At 47.2% G+C, this 16,122-nt stretch overlaps 3 protein-coding genes across 4 annotated transcripts; 1 reads left to right on the top strand and 2 right to left on the bottom strand.

Annotated features, from left to right (window-relative positions):
- Window positions 1-391: 391 nt before the first annotated feature.
- On the top strand, window positions 392-4,267 carry LOC4344528 (uncharacterized). 2 transcript variants are annotated; one of them, XM_015792736.3, is made up of 7 exons: window positions 392-499; window positions 1,461-1,918; window positions 2,009-2,175; window positions 2,272-2,352; window positions 2,471-2,546; window positions 2,624-2,713; window positions 3,873-4,267. In XM_015792736.3, the coding sequence occupies exons 2-7, from the start codon at window positions 1,480-1,482 to the stop codon at window positions 4,004-4,006; spliced, it is 987 nt and encodes a 328-aa protein (XP_015648222.1). In that variant the 5' UTR covers window positions 392-499; window positions 1,461-1,479; the 3' UTR covers window positions 4,007-4,267. The 2 variants fall into 2 exon arrangements, with proteins under 2 accessions (XP_015648222.1, XP_015648220.1); XM_015792734.3 differs by having other exon boundaries at window positions 2,006-2,175.
- A 56-nt stretch (window positions 4,268-4,323) lies between these two features.
- On the bottom strand, window positions 4,324-7,685 carry LOC4344527 (cation/H(+) antiporter 15). Its single transcript, XM_015792733.3, has 2 exons — window positions 6,783-7,685; window positions 4,324-6,695 (listed from the first exon to the last, which is right to left on the bottom strand). Exons 1-2 carry the CDS (start codon window positions 7,026-7,028, stop codon window positions 4,464-4,466), a joined length of 2,478 nt encoding a protein of 825 aa, XP_015648219.2. The 5' UTR covers window positions 7,029-7,685; the 3' UTR covers window positions 4,324-4,463.
- A 1,719-nt stretch (window positions 7,686-9,404) lies between these two features.
- Window positions 9,405-14,025, bottom strand: LOC4344526 (LRR receptor kinase BAK1). Its single transcript, XM_015793946.3, has 4 exons — window positions 13,506-14,025; window positions 11,627-11,887; window positions 10,623-11,498; window positions 9,405-10,132 (listed from the first exon to the last, which is right to left on the bottom strand). Exons 1-4 carry the CDS (start codon window positions 13,984-13,986, stop codon window positions 9,642-9,644), a joined length of 2,109 nt encoding a protein of 702 aa, XP_015649432.1. The 5' UTR covers window positions 13,987-14,025; the 3' UTR covers window positions 9,405-9,641.
- Window positions 14,026-16,122: the final 2,097 nt, after the last annotated feature.

Here is a 16,122-nt window from a genome sequence, read left to right as displayed (position 1 = left end):
ATTTCAAGGTTTCGACGTAGGACGAAAACATATTTAACACAGTTTTTGAGAATTCAAATTTGAAACAGTAAATTCGAGTAGAATTTAGTTCAAATTTAGCAAAATTTGCCTAAACTTATCCCGCGGTCGCTCGTCCCTAAACCAAAAAAGGGTAAAACACTGCTAGATAGAAAACAAAAAGAAAAGAATAAACGTGAGACCAAATGGGCTGGGAAAAAGAAAATTTTTCAATGGGCCCATAGGACGGAAGAATTCTTAATGGGCCGAGGCCTGAGAAGAATCCGCTTCTGGAAGTCTCGAGGCCTCTCTCTCTCTCTCTCTCTCTCTCTCTCTCTCTCTTCTCCCCCGAGTTGCCGTTCAACTTCCACCTCTTCTCTCTCTCTCTCTCTCCACACGCGCAGCTTTTTGCTTCTGCAATTCTCTCTCCTCCCAAATCGCGAGCTCGTCGGAAGCTAGGGCCTCCCGCTCCGATCAGATCGCCGCGCCGCCGCTGCTCCAGGTATGGATGGATGGTTCCGTTCCTCCACGAGTCCGTACGTGCGAATCCCCCCCCCCCTCCTGTTGCTGTTAGTGTTGGGGTTTACTCGTGTTCCGCGGCAGTTTTGGATCGCGTTGCTGGTAGCCCTCTCGATCGTGTTAGCTAGTTTAGGTTGCTAGATTTTGAAGCGATCCGAGCCCGAGCAGTGTCCGCGATTGTTAGGGCCTTCTTTTTTCCCATGTGGAATATTACATGGTGAAATGACGCATGATAGTTGATACTCCTACTTGATAGTTGATACTAGCTGGTCGGATGGCAGTAATGCATGGCTAACTAGCAATTTCCGTTGCTTGATTGGTATAAAATTGATGAAGAGGGAACTTCTCTGCTTTTTTGGTAGGAGTATATGGATATGGTGTGCCAGGGAAATTTTTGTAGCTATACTTGCTATAATGGACCATAATGGATAAATGAGATAAATTAGTTGCTGTTTTGTTTCCTTTAATCCCTTTATGTCATTGAGCGTGCCTTTTTTCGGCTGGTCACTATGTTTGATTCTGTAGTTGATTTCTGTTTAAACTTTAGAGTTCAACCAATCTTTCATAAGTGTATTTATTTCACTATATGATGTTAAGTAATAATAGTCCTCTGTATACTTTGCCATGTGTTAAGGGATCACGTTCACATGTGTGTCGTGTGGGCGTGTAACCTTGTATTAGAACAGATAGATTAGTGCTCAAGCATGCAGGCAAATTCCAAAAATTCAGAATTGTTTGGTGTCAGGTTTTCTTCTATATCCTACTTATTGATAACCTTGCAATGAAAAAAAGCTGCATGCCTACAATGTGCAGGCTAATTCCAAAAGTCACATTGTATGATGTCTGGTTTTCTTATAGATCCTACTTATTGACGACCTAATGATTTCGTCTAATATATCATATAACATAGTGGTTTGTATAATGAATATCTTTTAACTGGGCAGGGTACCTCAAAAATAGAAGATGCAAGGGGGGAGAGGCAGGAGGGATGGTTTCTTCGGTTTTGGGGACCCCTTTCCAGGTTTGGGTAGCTTTGGACAACCAGGGAGCCTAATGTCAAGTTTCTTTGGTGGGGCAAATCCCTTTGATGATCCTTTCTTCACAAACCCTTTCGGTGCTATGATGGGACCTAGCTTGTTACAGCCAAGCATGTTTGGGAGCTTTGGGTCAAGCATGTTTGGGCCTCATGGAAATGTCAATGGACTGAGCAATACTGGAGGCTTCCTTCAGCAAGCTCCTGAACCAAGCAGGCCGAGAGGGCCAATAATCCAGGAGCTATCTTCAGATGATGAGGATGGCGCAGATGTGAATAAAGAAGATGAGAAGAGGAATGATAACCCTAGGAAGCATCCAAGGATGGCCCAAATGCCATATGTGGAGGATCCTGACGAAGATACTGAAGGTTGGTTTATTACTTTATTTTATGCTGCTGGTCGTTTTCTAGTATGGGCTTGTTGCCAACCATGTACTGTTGTTAAAAATCTTTTAGCAGATAATAAAAGATCTAGGCACGAGCAGTTTGAAAGGGGGTATGCCAGAGCCAGCACATCGCGTCCACAACCTCATACATTTATGTTTCAGAGCTCAACTGTTACGTATGGCGGTCCAAATGGAGCTTGTTACACGTCTTCAGCCACTAGGAGGACTGGTGGAGATGGAGTAAGTAATCTTAGCAGTTTTGTTTCCTTCACCTATTTATTTGTTCTGTTGGAACTTCCAAAGTTGTAGTGTTTACTGTTTCTTCTATATCTCTAGGTTACATTTGAAGAAAGGAAGGAAGCAGACACGACCACTGGTAAAGCCACTCACAGGATTTCACGTGGAATTGGCAATAAGGTACTTGGTAATTCAGATAAATAACCTGCTTTATTCCTTCCAATTAGATTGGGAGTGTTGTTAAAGTTATTATTCAGCTGTTTTTCCATGAATAAAATTTATTATTCTCTCATTGCAGGGCCATTCATTGACAAGGAAACTGAGTTCTGATGGGAACGTTGACACGATGCAAACTTTGCACAACTTGAATGAAGGTTTTAGCCCCTTCTAATCCTGGAACCTTTACCATCCTCAGCCGAGTTGATCTGACGTTGTTTTCCTTTTATTACAGATGAGCTTGCTCGATTTGAGGAATCGTGGCAGAGAAATGCAGTGCAAAATCTGTCTGGTTGGGATCCCAGAGTGAACATGCTTGGCACTGGTACATCCTCTTGTTCTCACATGCACAAACAGACATGGACATGCTGCATATGCACTGTGTAATACTGTAGTAGAATATGTAATGTGTGTTTCTGGAAACACTGAATAGAAGTTATGGTTCCTGTCTGTTTTGTGCTAACTTATCTACTACAGACAGCCTGTCTGTTTTGTGCTAACTTATCTACTACTATCGATCAAATTTCTCAAAATGGGAAAGTGTACTTACTAATGTCTAAACCCTAAGGCCTTAACCCATATCGGTCATACCTTGGTGCATCCGCTCATCAATAGTCTGAAAGAAACTCTTGAATGTTGTAATTATCAGTCCATCACTGTACCATGGTAGGACGGTTTGTCTAGATACTTCCCCTAATCCTATCTTACTATAAAGTTATAACCCACTAATTTTAAAGCTCAACATGCAAACATGCCACCTCATCATCCACTAGCAATAATTACATGCAAAATTTATGCAAGCTTAATCTATAATTCATTGAATTCTACAAATCAACATCCAATCATCTTCCTTCACATTATTTTTCACAAAAATTTTTAACATGTATATATCCACCATTTTTATAGTCCTTAATATATATATATTCATCCATATAATTAAAGTGTAGGATATCATATTTCATCTACAATCTCATATAAAGTATACTAAATGTATTTCTCTCTTAACATAGTTTGACAAATTAGTTTTGTGTGTTGCTAATAACTAATATAATTTTCTACTTTTAGCTTGATTATTAAAAAAAATTAAAAATTATTTAGGAATTTCCGCAGCAAAGCACGGGAATCACCTAGTATTACTAGTAATATGCATTAGAAAGGGCAGTTTTTTAATAGAATTTGCTGAGTCAAATTATGGGTTCAGGACCAATAAAGGTTGGACCAATATAAAATTGCAGAGCAACACAATTGCAGGAGAATGGATGTGTCCAGAGATTTTTGAATCAAGGAATGATGGTGATTTTTATCGTGTTTCAATGATCTTGGTTGTGTGTGTCCATAAATCATGCCTTTTATTTTATGTACGTGATTTGAGTCGGAACTTGGCAACTTCTGTTTCGGGCTTGATTTCTAATCAAATCTTGACAAATGAACTTGATTCCTATAGCTCTGTTCTCACAAATTCTTGATCTTTCACAACAATGCAGGAACTGCTCGTTCTGGCATCCGAGATGGGAATCAGATGCTTACGCTTCCAGCACCTGGCCCTGGTCAATCCCGTGGCGCCAGTTCTTCTAGGACGAAGAGGCCCACCCAGAACACATCTTCCCGCCGCACTTAGTTCCCCAGTAGTATATGCAACATACTGTTTCCACCCAAAACAAATGTAACTCGTGCTCACCTTGGCAAATGATCTGTTAGTATAGTACTTTTGTGTCGTTTCTATGCTCAGCTTGCATGCAGAGCTACACGGGAAATGTAAGAAAAGAAAACCTGCACTTTACCCAGGTTGGTCTCTTTGTGACCAAAACTGTCAGTCTGTCACTTGCTGGACTAAGCAATGGTACTTGCTCTTAACTCTCTTTGGAGACTTACTACTCTACTAGTAGATCTGTTTTTGTTGCTATCTGAGCTGTTTAGTCTGTTGATCCAATCATGAGATTATAAACATATTAGCGTGTTCATAGAAAAGACTAGGAAGGCATGGTTGCTACAGATTGCATTCTAGCTGCCAAGATGTTAGTGGTACAACACAGTAAAATATGCTTACAACTAGAGATAAAGAGTGTCATGATTTGTCAGACAGGTTCATCTGATTTGTGCTTTGCAGGCAACTCCGGCAACCGGCAGGATTCTCCGGCCGCCGCCATGGTCTGCTGCTGCACCACCAGCGTGGACACCCTGCATCCGAAGTCTGTCGACGTCAGGAGGTCGCCGAGGACGCCGAGCTCCAGGTGCTCGCTCCAGTCCGATATGCCGGCCGTCAGCGGCGACTCCGGGCTCTCCGATCGCCGGCCGACGACCAGCAGGTTGAACGCCGGGCTCGTCTTCCGGATGACGTCCACCATCTCGTCGGAGCCACCGACCATGTTCTCGCTGTAGGCGACGCGGTGGTCGTCGACCCACCGCCGGACGAACTCCTGCAGCTCCGCCTCGTCGCGGCGGTCCTCCTCGCCGTCGCCCTCGCCGCCGCGGCTCTGCCTGTCCGCTGGCAGCATGAACCGGAACACGGTGAGCCCGATCGTCGCGTCCTCGGCCATGGTCGCCGCCAGCGCCAGCGCCTCCCGGTCGTCCGGGCCGCCGAGGAAGTAGAGCGCGACGCGGTGCGGGAACCCGTCGGCCGCGGCGGCGGCGGCGGCGACGGTGGAGAGGCTGCCGCGGTCGACGAGGATGGCGACGGAGCAGGGGGAGTAGTTGAGGATGTTGGTGTTGGCCGCCTGGATCGCGCCGGCGTTGTGCGACGTCGGCTCGACGGACCCGTCGATGGCGAGGCGCTTGTGGAAGGGCACGACGATGAGCATGGCGCGCTTCTCGAGCGCCACGGCGCACACGTCGTCGTGCATGGTGGCGTACGGCGCGATGCACACGTAGGGGACCAGCGACGCCGCGCCCGGCGGCCGCTGCTGCACGAAGAACTGGAACGCGTTCACGACGCGCTCCGAGTCGGTGGTCCCCGACGGCACGCAGTTGCGCTTGCCGTGCTTGAAGTGCCGGAGCACGGAGCTGGTCAGGCCGGCGAGCGGCATGAGGTGGAGGAGATAGACGGAGAGCGGCGACATCGGCGTCGGCGACGACGCGTCGAGTAGCGCCAGCATCGGCCCGACGTCGTCCTGCGAGTGGATGCACGCCACCACGCGCAGCTCCTCGCCGAGCTTCTTGTGCTCCACCGTCCGCCGCCGGTACGCCACGTACTTCTCCTCCGGGTGGTACATGTACTTCACCGCCGACGCCGACGCGGCGCCGATCAGCAGCACGTTGATCATGAACGCCGCGTACACCTGCTCGTCGAGCACCTGGGCGTCCTCGAACGCCGACGCGTACACCACCTCCGTGATGCCCTTGAAGTTCATCATGAGCCCCACGACGACGGCGTCGCGGACGGGCATCCGGAAGTAGAGGCACGGCATGATGGAGGCGACGAACTTGGAGACGACGCCGACGACGAGGAACGTCTCGAGGAGGGCGCACGTCGAGGCGTCGGTGATCTTTTTCACGTTCAGCCGCATCCCCCCCTGCGCGAACAGCAGCGGCATCAGCACGGCGGCGACGAGCCGGTCCAGCCGCTCCGCCATGGTCACCCCGAGCGGCGCGCCGCCGGGGAGCATCAGGCCGAGCATGAACGGGCCGTACGTGGCGTGCAGGCCGAGGAGCTCGCCGGTGAAGCTGCAGGTGAGGCAGATGAGCAGCACGGCGATGAGGCGCGCCTCGGTGAGGAGGGCGCCCTCCGGCACGTCGCGGATCAGCCGCAGGATCGCCGGCCGCGCCACGAGCGCCATGAACGCGATGAACGTCGTGAAGGCGATCACGGAGGCGATGCCGATCCGCTGCAGCTTCTCCGAAGGGCTCGCCGCGAGGAGGTAGGAGGTGACGCCGGCGATGGCGAAGGTGTTGGCGAAGTCGCCGATGAGCGCCGCGGACATGGCGAGGCGGCCGAGCTTGGACGACAGCAGGTTGAGGTCGTGCAGCGTGCAGCACACGACGATGAACGCCGAGAGCGACCACCACGAGTTGAGGTTTGTGAGGAGGAACGACGCCGCCCACGCCGCCGGCACCCGCGCCTTGAGCGCGAGGCCGGTGATGTACATGGCGAGGTGCGGCGAGGCGGTGCCGAGCACGGCGATGGCGATCGCCTTATTGCCGGACTTGCGGATCATGCCCAGGTCCGTCTTGACGCCGATGACGAAGATGTGGAGCGTGAAGGCGTAGCCGCCGATCGTGTTGATGAGCACCCACCCCTCCGGCGTCGCGAACAGCTCGCCGACGCGCGGCGCGATGTGGCCGAGGAACGACGGGCCAAGAAGCGTGCCGGCCTACACATTGAAAAAGAAATCAACCAATCAAAAACGCCGGCGAGCTTTGCCGGAGACGGAGAAGAAGACGACGCTGCGCGAACGTACGAGGATCTGGGAGATGACGAGGGGGACGTTGGCGCGGCGGAGGAGGGCGTTGATGGCGCGGGAGAGGGCGAAGACGGTGCAGACGTGGTAGAGGAAGAGGGGGAAGTAGAACTTGAGGGGGTCGTCGCCGGCGAAGACGCCGGAGGAGGTGGCGCCGGAGTCGTGGTCGAAGCAGAAGAGGCTCTTGTTGACATTGACCGCCACCTCCTGCAGGTGCACCCTGGCGGCCGGCGGCGCCAGCGACATGGGTGGCCGGAGGAGCTAGCGAGCTCGGGGAGTCCGGTGGAGTGGCCGCGCGCGATCCGAAGGAAACGGGGAAAAATTTCCCATTGGCCACGCGATCCGTGCATGATGGCGCGCGCCGCGTTGCACGTTTTGGCGGGAAACGTGGAGCACCAGCCACTCAATCAAGGGCTAACAATTTGCCATTGAAATTTAAATCAAAATTTGATGTGGCGTCATGGGTTCAATTCAGAACATGTGGAAATTCCCAGTTCATCAACTACTGAACGCTCTCCGTCCAATCGAAATTCCCAAAATTTTGGGTTTATATATACGTGGGTTTGGGTAGGATGTGTGTTTACACCTAAATTTGACACCTAGGAATAGAATAGGGAAAATTGCCAAAGTTTGGAGTTCTGCCGGTTTTCCTTTGGGTAGGCCGGTCTGACCGCCACCAGTAGGCCGGTCAGACTGGTGGCCGGTCTGATCGGCAGAGTCCAAGTCCGAATCCGTTTCGTCGGGTCTCGAGGTTTCTTTACTCGAGAAGGCATGTTTCGGGTTTCCTTTGGATTCTATCCTGAGTTGGATTGGAGGAGAGCCTGTAGAGGACAAGACCACCCCCTATGTAAGGGAAAAGGCCGGTTCAATTGTAAACACACAATCAACTATCAATCAATCGAATCGTTCTTTTACTTCTAGTTATAGTTTAGTCTATCCATCTTTGTCGATTTGCGCTGTAAATCATCCGCTGTCGCTGCGAGAGTGCGACACCTCTTTGTAGATTTGTCCTAAAAACCTTCCATTTTGCTCACGAGACAGGTAGTTATCCATAGTTTCATCTAAATCGGCTTTGCTAGCCAGTTTAGTTTATCAAAACCCATCTTGATTTAGCTTTTGCTAGATTGAGGTGTTTGGCGACTTTAAGATCACCGCAAAGCGTTAGGTGCTACAATCGTGCTCGTTGACTTGTCACAAAAAGTTGCTAACAATGTGTTTCCAGCTAGATAAGTTCCTACTTTTCTTCCCCTGAATTTGTCAATAATGTGTTCAAAATCCAAAAGTTTTCACCAAAATTTCGAGGGGATTTAGGGTGTGTTTAGTTCACGCTAAAATTAAAAGTTTGGTTAAAATTGGAACGATGTGACGGAAAAGTTAAAAGTTTGTATGTGTAGGAAAGTTTTGATGTGATGAAAAAGTTGAAAGTTTGAAGAAAAAGTTTGAAACTAAACTGGGCTTAATGTTTTTTACATTCCGAAATACTAGTGGACTCTGCACTCTGAATCTGAACATGCATGTTCGTCAGAGTTTAATGCCAGAGCTGAAGCGCCTCCTCTGACCTCTCAATTCTCTCATCATCAAACACACTACCCTCTACCCCTGCAGCGGCAGTGTGGCACAGTAGATCGTCAACCTGCAAGAAGAGTAATCAAATCCCTGGGCCACTGGCTTCAATGCCTCGTCACGGTGGCATTCAAATCATGGCCGAAATCAACATCCTACATGCACGCCGCATGAGCGCATTCAAAACCAATTCAAACCAAGCACATTGCCCTGATTTACCGGCACACTGCAAAAAAGAAAAAAAAACAAAGATCTCGGCTTCCTCTCGTCGCCCTCGTCAGCACGCACAATTGGCTCTCAAGTTTCATCAAACGAAGATCGAACTAACCGCCAGATTCAAAGTTACTCCATCAAAATGAGTACATTACTTGTAGCTTTATTATTTGGGAAAGTACGTCCATTCGTTTTTGAGTATCACTAAAAAAATCTTCAACAAGATAGATCAATATGTAATACTACATCCGTCCCAAAATAAGTGCAGTCATGAAAATCCGTATCCGACGTTTGACCGTCCGTCTTATTTGAAAATTTTATGAAAAAACTAAAAAAAATAGTCACATATAAAGTACTATTCATGTTTTATCATCTAATAACAGTAAAAATGGTAATCATAAAAATATTTCAAATAAGACGAACGGTCAAACGTTGGACATGAATATAGTACAAAAATGCACTTATTTTGGGACGGAGGGAGTATATCATTTCACAAATATATAAGTTAAAAAAATAAAGGGTGTAGCTATATTTATGGCGTCATATTTTTTATCAAAAAATAGTCGGCATGTATTTACATTGTAAGTCCCTAAATTACATATGTAATTTTAGTGTATTTACAATGTAAGTCTCAGAATTACATATGTAAGTACTAAAATTACATATGTAAATTCGAAAATTACATACTAATTACATATGTAAGTGGGGTGTAAATGAGGTGTAACTAAGTGGCTGAAAAAAAAATCGATTGTAGCATATGGCGCCATATTTCTAGCAATTCCGAAAATAAAATTATGAGTCAATAGTATTAATTGTATAGTTTGAATTTGAACTTGTATGTTTGTGTTTGGAAAAAGAAAACATATATGGAAAATTTTATTGTAGTGTTAATCATGCAGTAACCTCTTCAATTCTGGCAAATGTAACAATGGCTAACTTGCAAACGATCGAGTTCCTGAGAAAGGAACCGAAGGTGGAGCTTGGAAGAACGACAATGGCAGCTAGCTAGCTCCTACAACACCTAGGCACCTAGCTAATAATACAAGGTGAACCTACAGTGACAATGGCAGCTTGACGCTGTCACTACTGGGTGGCGCCAAGCTGCTGCAGAACGGCGGCCATGGCGGGGCGCTGCGCCGGCGACTCGCTGGTGCAGAGCAGCGCGATGCCGGCGAGCTTGGCGGCCTCGGGCCTGGAGAACCGGCCGCCGAGGCGCGGGTCGACGAGGTCGTCCAGCTTGCCGGAGTACTCCGCGCCGCCACCGCCGCCGAGGAGGCGGAGCTCCGACGACACCGCCTTCCTCCCCGTCAGCACCTGGAACACCACCACCCCGAAGGCGTAGACGTCGCTCCGGTCGGTGAACCGCCCCGTCGTCGTGTACTCCGGCGCCAGGTAGCCCATGGCGGCGCTGTCCTTGAGCGTCGAGAACACCACGTCGTCGGCGAGCAGCTTGTGCTCGCCGGCGCCGGAGAGGTGGGGGACGAAGAGGTGGTCCATCAGGATCTTGTCCGCGCAGATGTTCTGGTGCACCAGCGCCGCCTTGTTCGCCTTGCTGCTGTGCAGATACTCGATTCCTGAACAAATTCGCCATTTCAAATTTAAATCAGTCAATCTCAACGCCGAACAAACGAAACAAAAACTTCAAATTTGTAGTTCAAACAGAAAAGAGAAACTCTTACTAGCGTTCAGAACAATGTACATTCCGTCAAACATTTAAAATTCTGACTATAACTAAATTCTCAATTGCTTAGATTAAAAACAAAAATAACATCTTATTTTCTTAGTTCAAAAGCAAAAAATATAAATAAGATCCGTTAAACCGTTAAAATTTGGTCATCAATTTCATATTAAAATAAATTCATACCAAATTTTAACGGTTTAACCGGATCTTAGTTATAATTTTTTTAATATGAGAATGATGACCAAATTTTAACATTTCAATCGAATCTTGTCTACAAATTCTAAAAATATAAAATTCATGATTAAATCTCAACAATTTAACCAAATTTTTTCCTAAACGTTAAATATTTCAGACCAAACGGAGCACGGTGAAGTACAGTGTACCTTTGGCGATGCCTTTGATGATGGAGACACGCGTGGCCCAGTCGAGCACGACGTCGCCGTCCTTGACGTCGAGGTAGCGGGAGAGGGAGCCATTGGCCATGAACTCGTAGACGAGGAAGCACTCGCCTCGGGCGCGGGAGCGGCAGAACCCGCGGAGCGCGACGAGGTTGTCATGGCGGAGCGACGTGATCGCCCGGAGCCCCCGGAGGAAGTCGGCCTCCTCCGCCTTGCAGCTGCTCTTGCCGATGCTCTTCACGGCGACCGCCGCGCCGTCGCGCATGGCCCCCCTGTACGTCGCCGCGAAGCCGCTCCTCCCGAGCAGGTTCGCGCCGGCGAAGTACTGCGTCGCGCACTCCACCTCCTCCATGTTGTACCTCACGCTCGGCGACCACTCCGGCGATAGCCGGAGCCCCTGCTGCGACCCCTCCGACGAGGTGTCCCAGCCGCTCGAGTACTCCACGTTGATCAACGACGACGACGCATTGCTACTACTAGCTCGTCCTTCCAAGCTCTCCACCGTGCCGCCGCCGCCGACCTTCTGCTTCTGCCGGCGCCGCCACGAGATCACCGATATCCCGCACGCCGCCGCTCCGCCGATGATGATGATTGTTCCAGCAAGAATAGCCCCTGAAGAGAGCGTCGTCGACGACGACGATGACCTTGAGCAGCCGCCATTGTCGCAGTCTCTGTTCACATTCATAGTCTGTGGAGCTTGCAGTGGCTTGACATTGGTTGATTCAGGTTTACGAGCCATTTTACTGCCTTCTTCATTATCGTCTTCATCGCCGTTTGCGCATGGTTTCAGAGAATCAAAGTGAGCTCCACAGAGCTCTGAATTGTTATCGAAGTGAAACCCCTCGTTCAGTTTCTTCAGGCCTACAATAATCAATGGATTCTACTCAGATGAAACACAAAACTAACTAATTACAATTACTGATGACACCATGGTTAAACTCTTCATTTTCTATTAAAACTGTTTTTGTTTAATGATTAATGATAATTACCAGAAGGAACACTTCCTGAAAGGGTGTTATTCCTGAGGTCCAATGTGGCAAGCTTGGGGATTGCGGCGAGCTTGGAAGGGATCGATCCGAAGAGGCGATTTGAGCTCAAATCCAGCCGTGCGAGCTCCGGCAAGTCCCCGAGAGATGCCGGGATCGCGCCGGTGAGCTGGTTGGACTGGAGGGCAAGCACAGTGAGCTTCTTGAGCTGGCCCAGCTGAGTAGGGATGCTCCCTGAGAGCTGGTTGTACCCGAGCTGCAGTACTGCACAGTGAAACACAAAAACTCTTCAGTCATTTGCCGAACAGTTAATGATGATAATTAACTCTTGGTAGGTGTGTCATGTGCCAAATGTGTCATACTAGTATCTCTGATTGGCAATCAAGCTATTAGCAGGCTAATTAATCCTGGATTAATTGAACAGACAGAGTAGTAGTACTGGCATCATGAGCACTGGAGCAGGTGGATAGCTGTTGCAACAGTTCAAAGTTCAGAACACTGATAAAATTTCTTGAGCAGAATCTGGACTTGTTTTTGTGTCAGTGTAGAGAGTGAAACGGAAGATGAAAACTGCCAAAAGGCAGAGAATAAAGATCGGATTTCGTGATACACACATCAAGTAGCCGTACTACGAAGGAATGCAAATACGCCAATTTGTACTGAGCAAAGCTCAAACTTTTTGTCATTTCACATGTCTTGGGTTGTACTCCATTCGTCCTATAAAAAACCAACCTAATACTGAATGTGATATATTCTAATACAACGAATTTAGACATACATCTGTCCAGATTCATCGTACAAGAATATGTCACCTCCAGTCCTAGGGCTTGTTCACTTTAATACCATTTTCAACCTTACCTTTTTTAGCAAAGTTACTAAAAAAGTGGTTACATTTAATTTGTTGGCAAATTTTAGTAAGTACATATGAAATCTTGCCAAAATTTAACAACCTTGCTAAAATTTTGGTAAGATATTTTGGCAATCTTACCAAAATCAAAACTTGATAAGGTTAAAAATGATAGCAAAGTGAACAAGCCTCTGGATTCTTTTTTTTTGGATGGAGTAGTTATGATTGTATGGGCAGCGGGGAAGGTAATCATCGGCACTCAGACAAAAGAAGAGCATATGATTTGGTACTAGCATTTGGGGAACACAATAATGTACCCCGATAATAGTAGTATGTTTTATCTATGTCAACTCAAAGCTCCGAGCCAAACAAAGAACAGAAACTTGTCAAGTCTAAGGATGTTTGGGACTTTAGCCCCTCACTTAAAAACATAAAAACATAAGTAACTTATGAGAGAGGGGCCCAAACACCCCCTAAATTTTGCGTAGTGCACTAGTAGTACTATCTACTACTAGTAGGTACCAAAATGTACGAAAAATTCCATCAAATTCAGGAACAGAATTGCATATACTGTACACAATACATTAAACTCCTAGCAGTTTCAGATTTTTTACAAACTATTCACACCGTTTCATATTATAAATCGCTTTGAATTTTGTTCCTAGTTAAATTTCTTATTATAGTTTAACCACATTTACAGAAAAACATAAACATGGTAGTATTTTCAACACAAAAGATACATATTATAAAAATATATTTAATGTTAAATTTAATGAAACACCAAATAACTAGAACTAATTATGCAGAGCACAAACAACGCAATGTACTCCAAATTCCATCAAATTCAGGAACAGAGTTGCATATACACAAATCATTAAACTCTAAACATTTTCAAAATTCCCAAACTACAAACACTAGAGAACTCGAACTAATCCTGCAGAGAAGAAACAACAAAATAAAAACTACCAGTAGTACTAATTTCTGCCCAAATCGCAGCTGGAATGCAATCCAATAACTGATCAGTCAGTGAGTCACCTTGGAGAGCAGGGAGGCGGCCGAGCTCGACGGGAATGGTGCCGGAGAGGTTGTTGACGCCGAGGTAGAGCTCGGCGAGCATGGGGAGGTCGCCGAGCTGGCGAGGGATGGCCCCGGCGAGCTCGTTGTAGTGCAGGTACAGCCCGGTGAGCCCCGGCAGCATGGCCACCGCCGGCGAGATGGCGCCGGCGAGTCCCTTCCCCTGCAGCGACACCGCCGCCACCCTGCCGCGCGCGTCGCAGGAGACGCCCTCGAAGTAGTCGCCGCGGCCGCACGGGTCGCCGCCGCGCGCCCACGACGGCAGCAGGCGGCCCGACGGGTCCAGCGCCGCCTTCAGCTCCATCAGCGCGTCCACCTCCGCCGCCGACGCGGAGGACGGCGCGGCGGCGGCGACGTCCGCGAGGGAGGAGTGGAGGAGAGGAAAGAGGAGGAGGAGGAGGAGGAGGAGGAGCAGGGCGTTCTTGGTGGTGGTGGACGCCATGGGAGGTGGAAGCGACAAGCTCGGAGGCTGGAGGCGTGTGGAGAGCGGAGGAGTGAGAATTCGGAGGTTTATAGGGGGTTTACGGTAAAAAAAAAAGTGATCGTGGTAACTGGTAAAAAGAGGAAAAATGGAAATATTGGATGGATGGTAAAAGGTGAAAAAAAGGAGGGGTTTTATTGGGATTGTTGCATGTATGTACAGTACATGAACCTGTGCATGTCTATCTTGTCTGAGATGTATTGTACGTTTGAGTTTGATAAAAGTTTAGAGTATAAAAATACGGATCAGATACTGTATCCTCGTCAAGTATACGGTTTTGAAAAAGTGAGAATAATTTTGATCCAGTGTCTGCATTGACCAGCTTCTACATACTGCAGTCAGTGTACGTGTACGTACGTGTGTTGAGAAATCAGAATGATGGCAGTAACTAACTGCTCCAGTAGTTTAAGCTCGACTGTTTAGAGTGAAATCAAATTAGTACAAATTGTTCAAAAATCCAATCGGCACATGCATGATTGGAGGAGGTGGCCAAGGGCCGTACGGGCTAATTATCTAAACGCAAATTGAGCAAAAAACATTCTGGCTGGCGATGATCGATCCAAAATCCAAATGAAAATGCGATCTGCATTCACGTCCAGTCGATGGGGTTGGTTGGTTTAGGTCGGTCGGATTTGTTTCAGATCGAGGAGAAACTGTAGCAGAGAATTCAAATTTTGAATCGGGGAGCGTCCAAAATTATTGTATTTAATATTTTTCGTGGGAGAGGCGGGGCATCGAGCCGAGAGCGCGTGGTTGGCGCGCACGCGGCGAGATGGGAGCTGCAACGCCTCGTGCCCCGCCACCACTCCACGTGGCGCGGGCCTGCTGCTGGGCCCCCGGGAATTAAGATAAGCGGCCCAGTGGGTTGGAGATCGAATCCCTTCCCTTCAGCTAGCTTTGAATTTGGAGCCCATGGAGAGGCAGAGTTTGAACTGAACTAAGGGTTGATTTGGTTGATGGCCTAAATAAATCTTATTAAATTTTGTTAGTGCCAAATTTTGGTAAGTTTTGGCATGACTAATTTTAGTAAGGCAAAATTGTATTTGGATTGAAGCCAAAATAGCCTAAGTTCACTATTGAAATGGCCTATTTTCTTAGGCATGCCAAAATTTGACTTCAAACTAAATAGACATCAAACACTATTGAAATTGCCAAATATTAGTAAGCCTAATTTAGGCCTCAAATCAAACCAGCCCTAAAAGTTGGTGCTCGATAATTTGGAAGGAACAATTCATTTAATGTGGTATCATTTTAAACCATACTTCCTCTGTTACATATGAATTTTAGCCCCTCTATTCCTTAGATTCACTAGTATTCATATGAATTATCGCACATATATAAAGCACTTGCACATAAATCCATACATGAATCTATTTAAAACCCAAAATATGCTATGACGTGAAAAAGAGAAAGTACCATTGTTGAGTAAAACTAACAAATAAGTGAATTCATTTAGTTTATTATCAGACGTTGGTAATGCCTGAGAATTTTTGGTAACATTGCATTGGTTTATTCTACCAAAACTTGGCAATAGCTGTCAACCTATCTAAATTCTGGTGTTGCTAAATTTTGAGAAAAAACAAGCCCCCTCTTGTCTTTGCGTATAGCTTGTTCCAGACATGTCTGAAGTAAGTTCGGCACTACAGGGAAGCAGTGGAGGAAGAGAACACTGTCGGAGCTGAAATTTTCTGTCTTCCATTGATCCAACACTGTCCTGGTTGGTGGATCATGCAAACTGGTATGAGCAACGGACAAAGGAAACAACGAATTCGTCAGGTCGTCGTTCACACAACACGGCACAGTAGTAACTCGTACTGGAGCAGCAGTAACACTCATTATTCCTGTAACTAAATGCATCATGTTGTATGCCATGTCTTCAAACGCGACGGTGAGTCAAAAAACGCCATTAATTTACTGATCAATGGGCCCCATGCTGCTCTGTGACTGTGCAGATCCAAAAGGTTAAAGTAAAAAGGGAAAAGCTTCCATATGTCAGTCACACGAAAACGAAGGTGATTACAGATTACTCTCATCTGGTTTTGCACTTTTGCAAGCCTTGCAGGTCGAATTGCTTTGGCCCATGGAGGATATACAGAG

Source organism: Oryza sativa, chromosome 8 (genome assembly GCF_034140825.1).
Source record: "Oryza sativa Japonica Group chromosome 8, ASM3414082v1".
Classification (NCBI taxonomy): Eukaryota; Viridiplantae; Streptophyta; class Magnoliopsida; order Poales; family Poaceae; genus Oryza; species Oryza sativa.
Note: the sequence above shows the minus strand (reverse complement) of the source record. Positions and strands in the feature narration are given on the sequence as shown.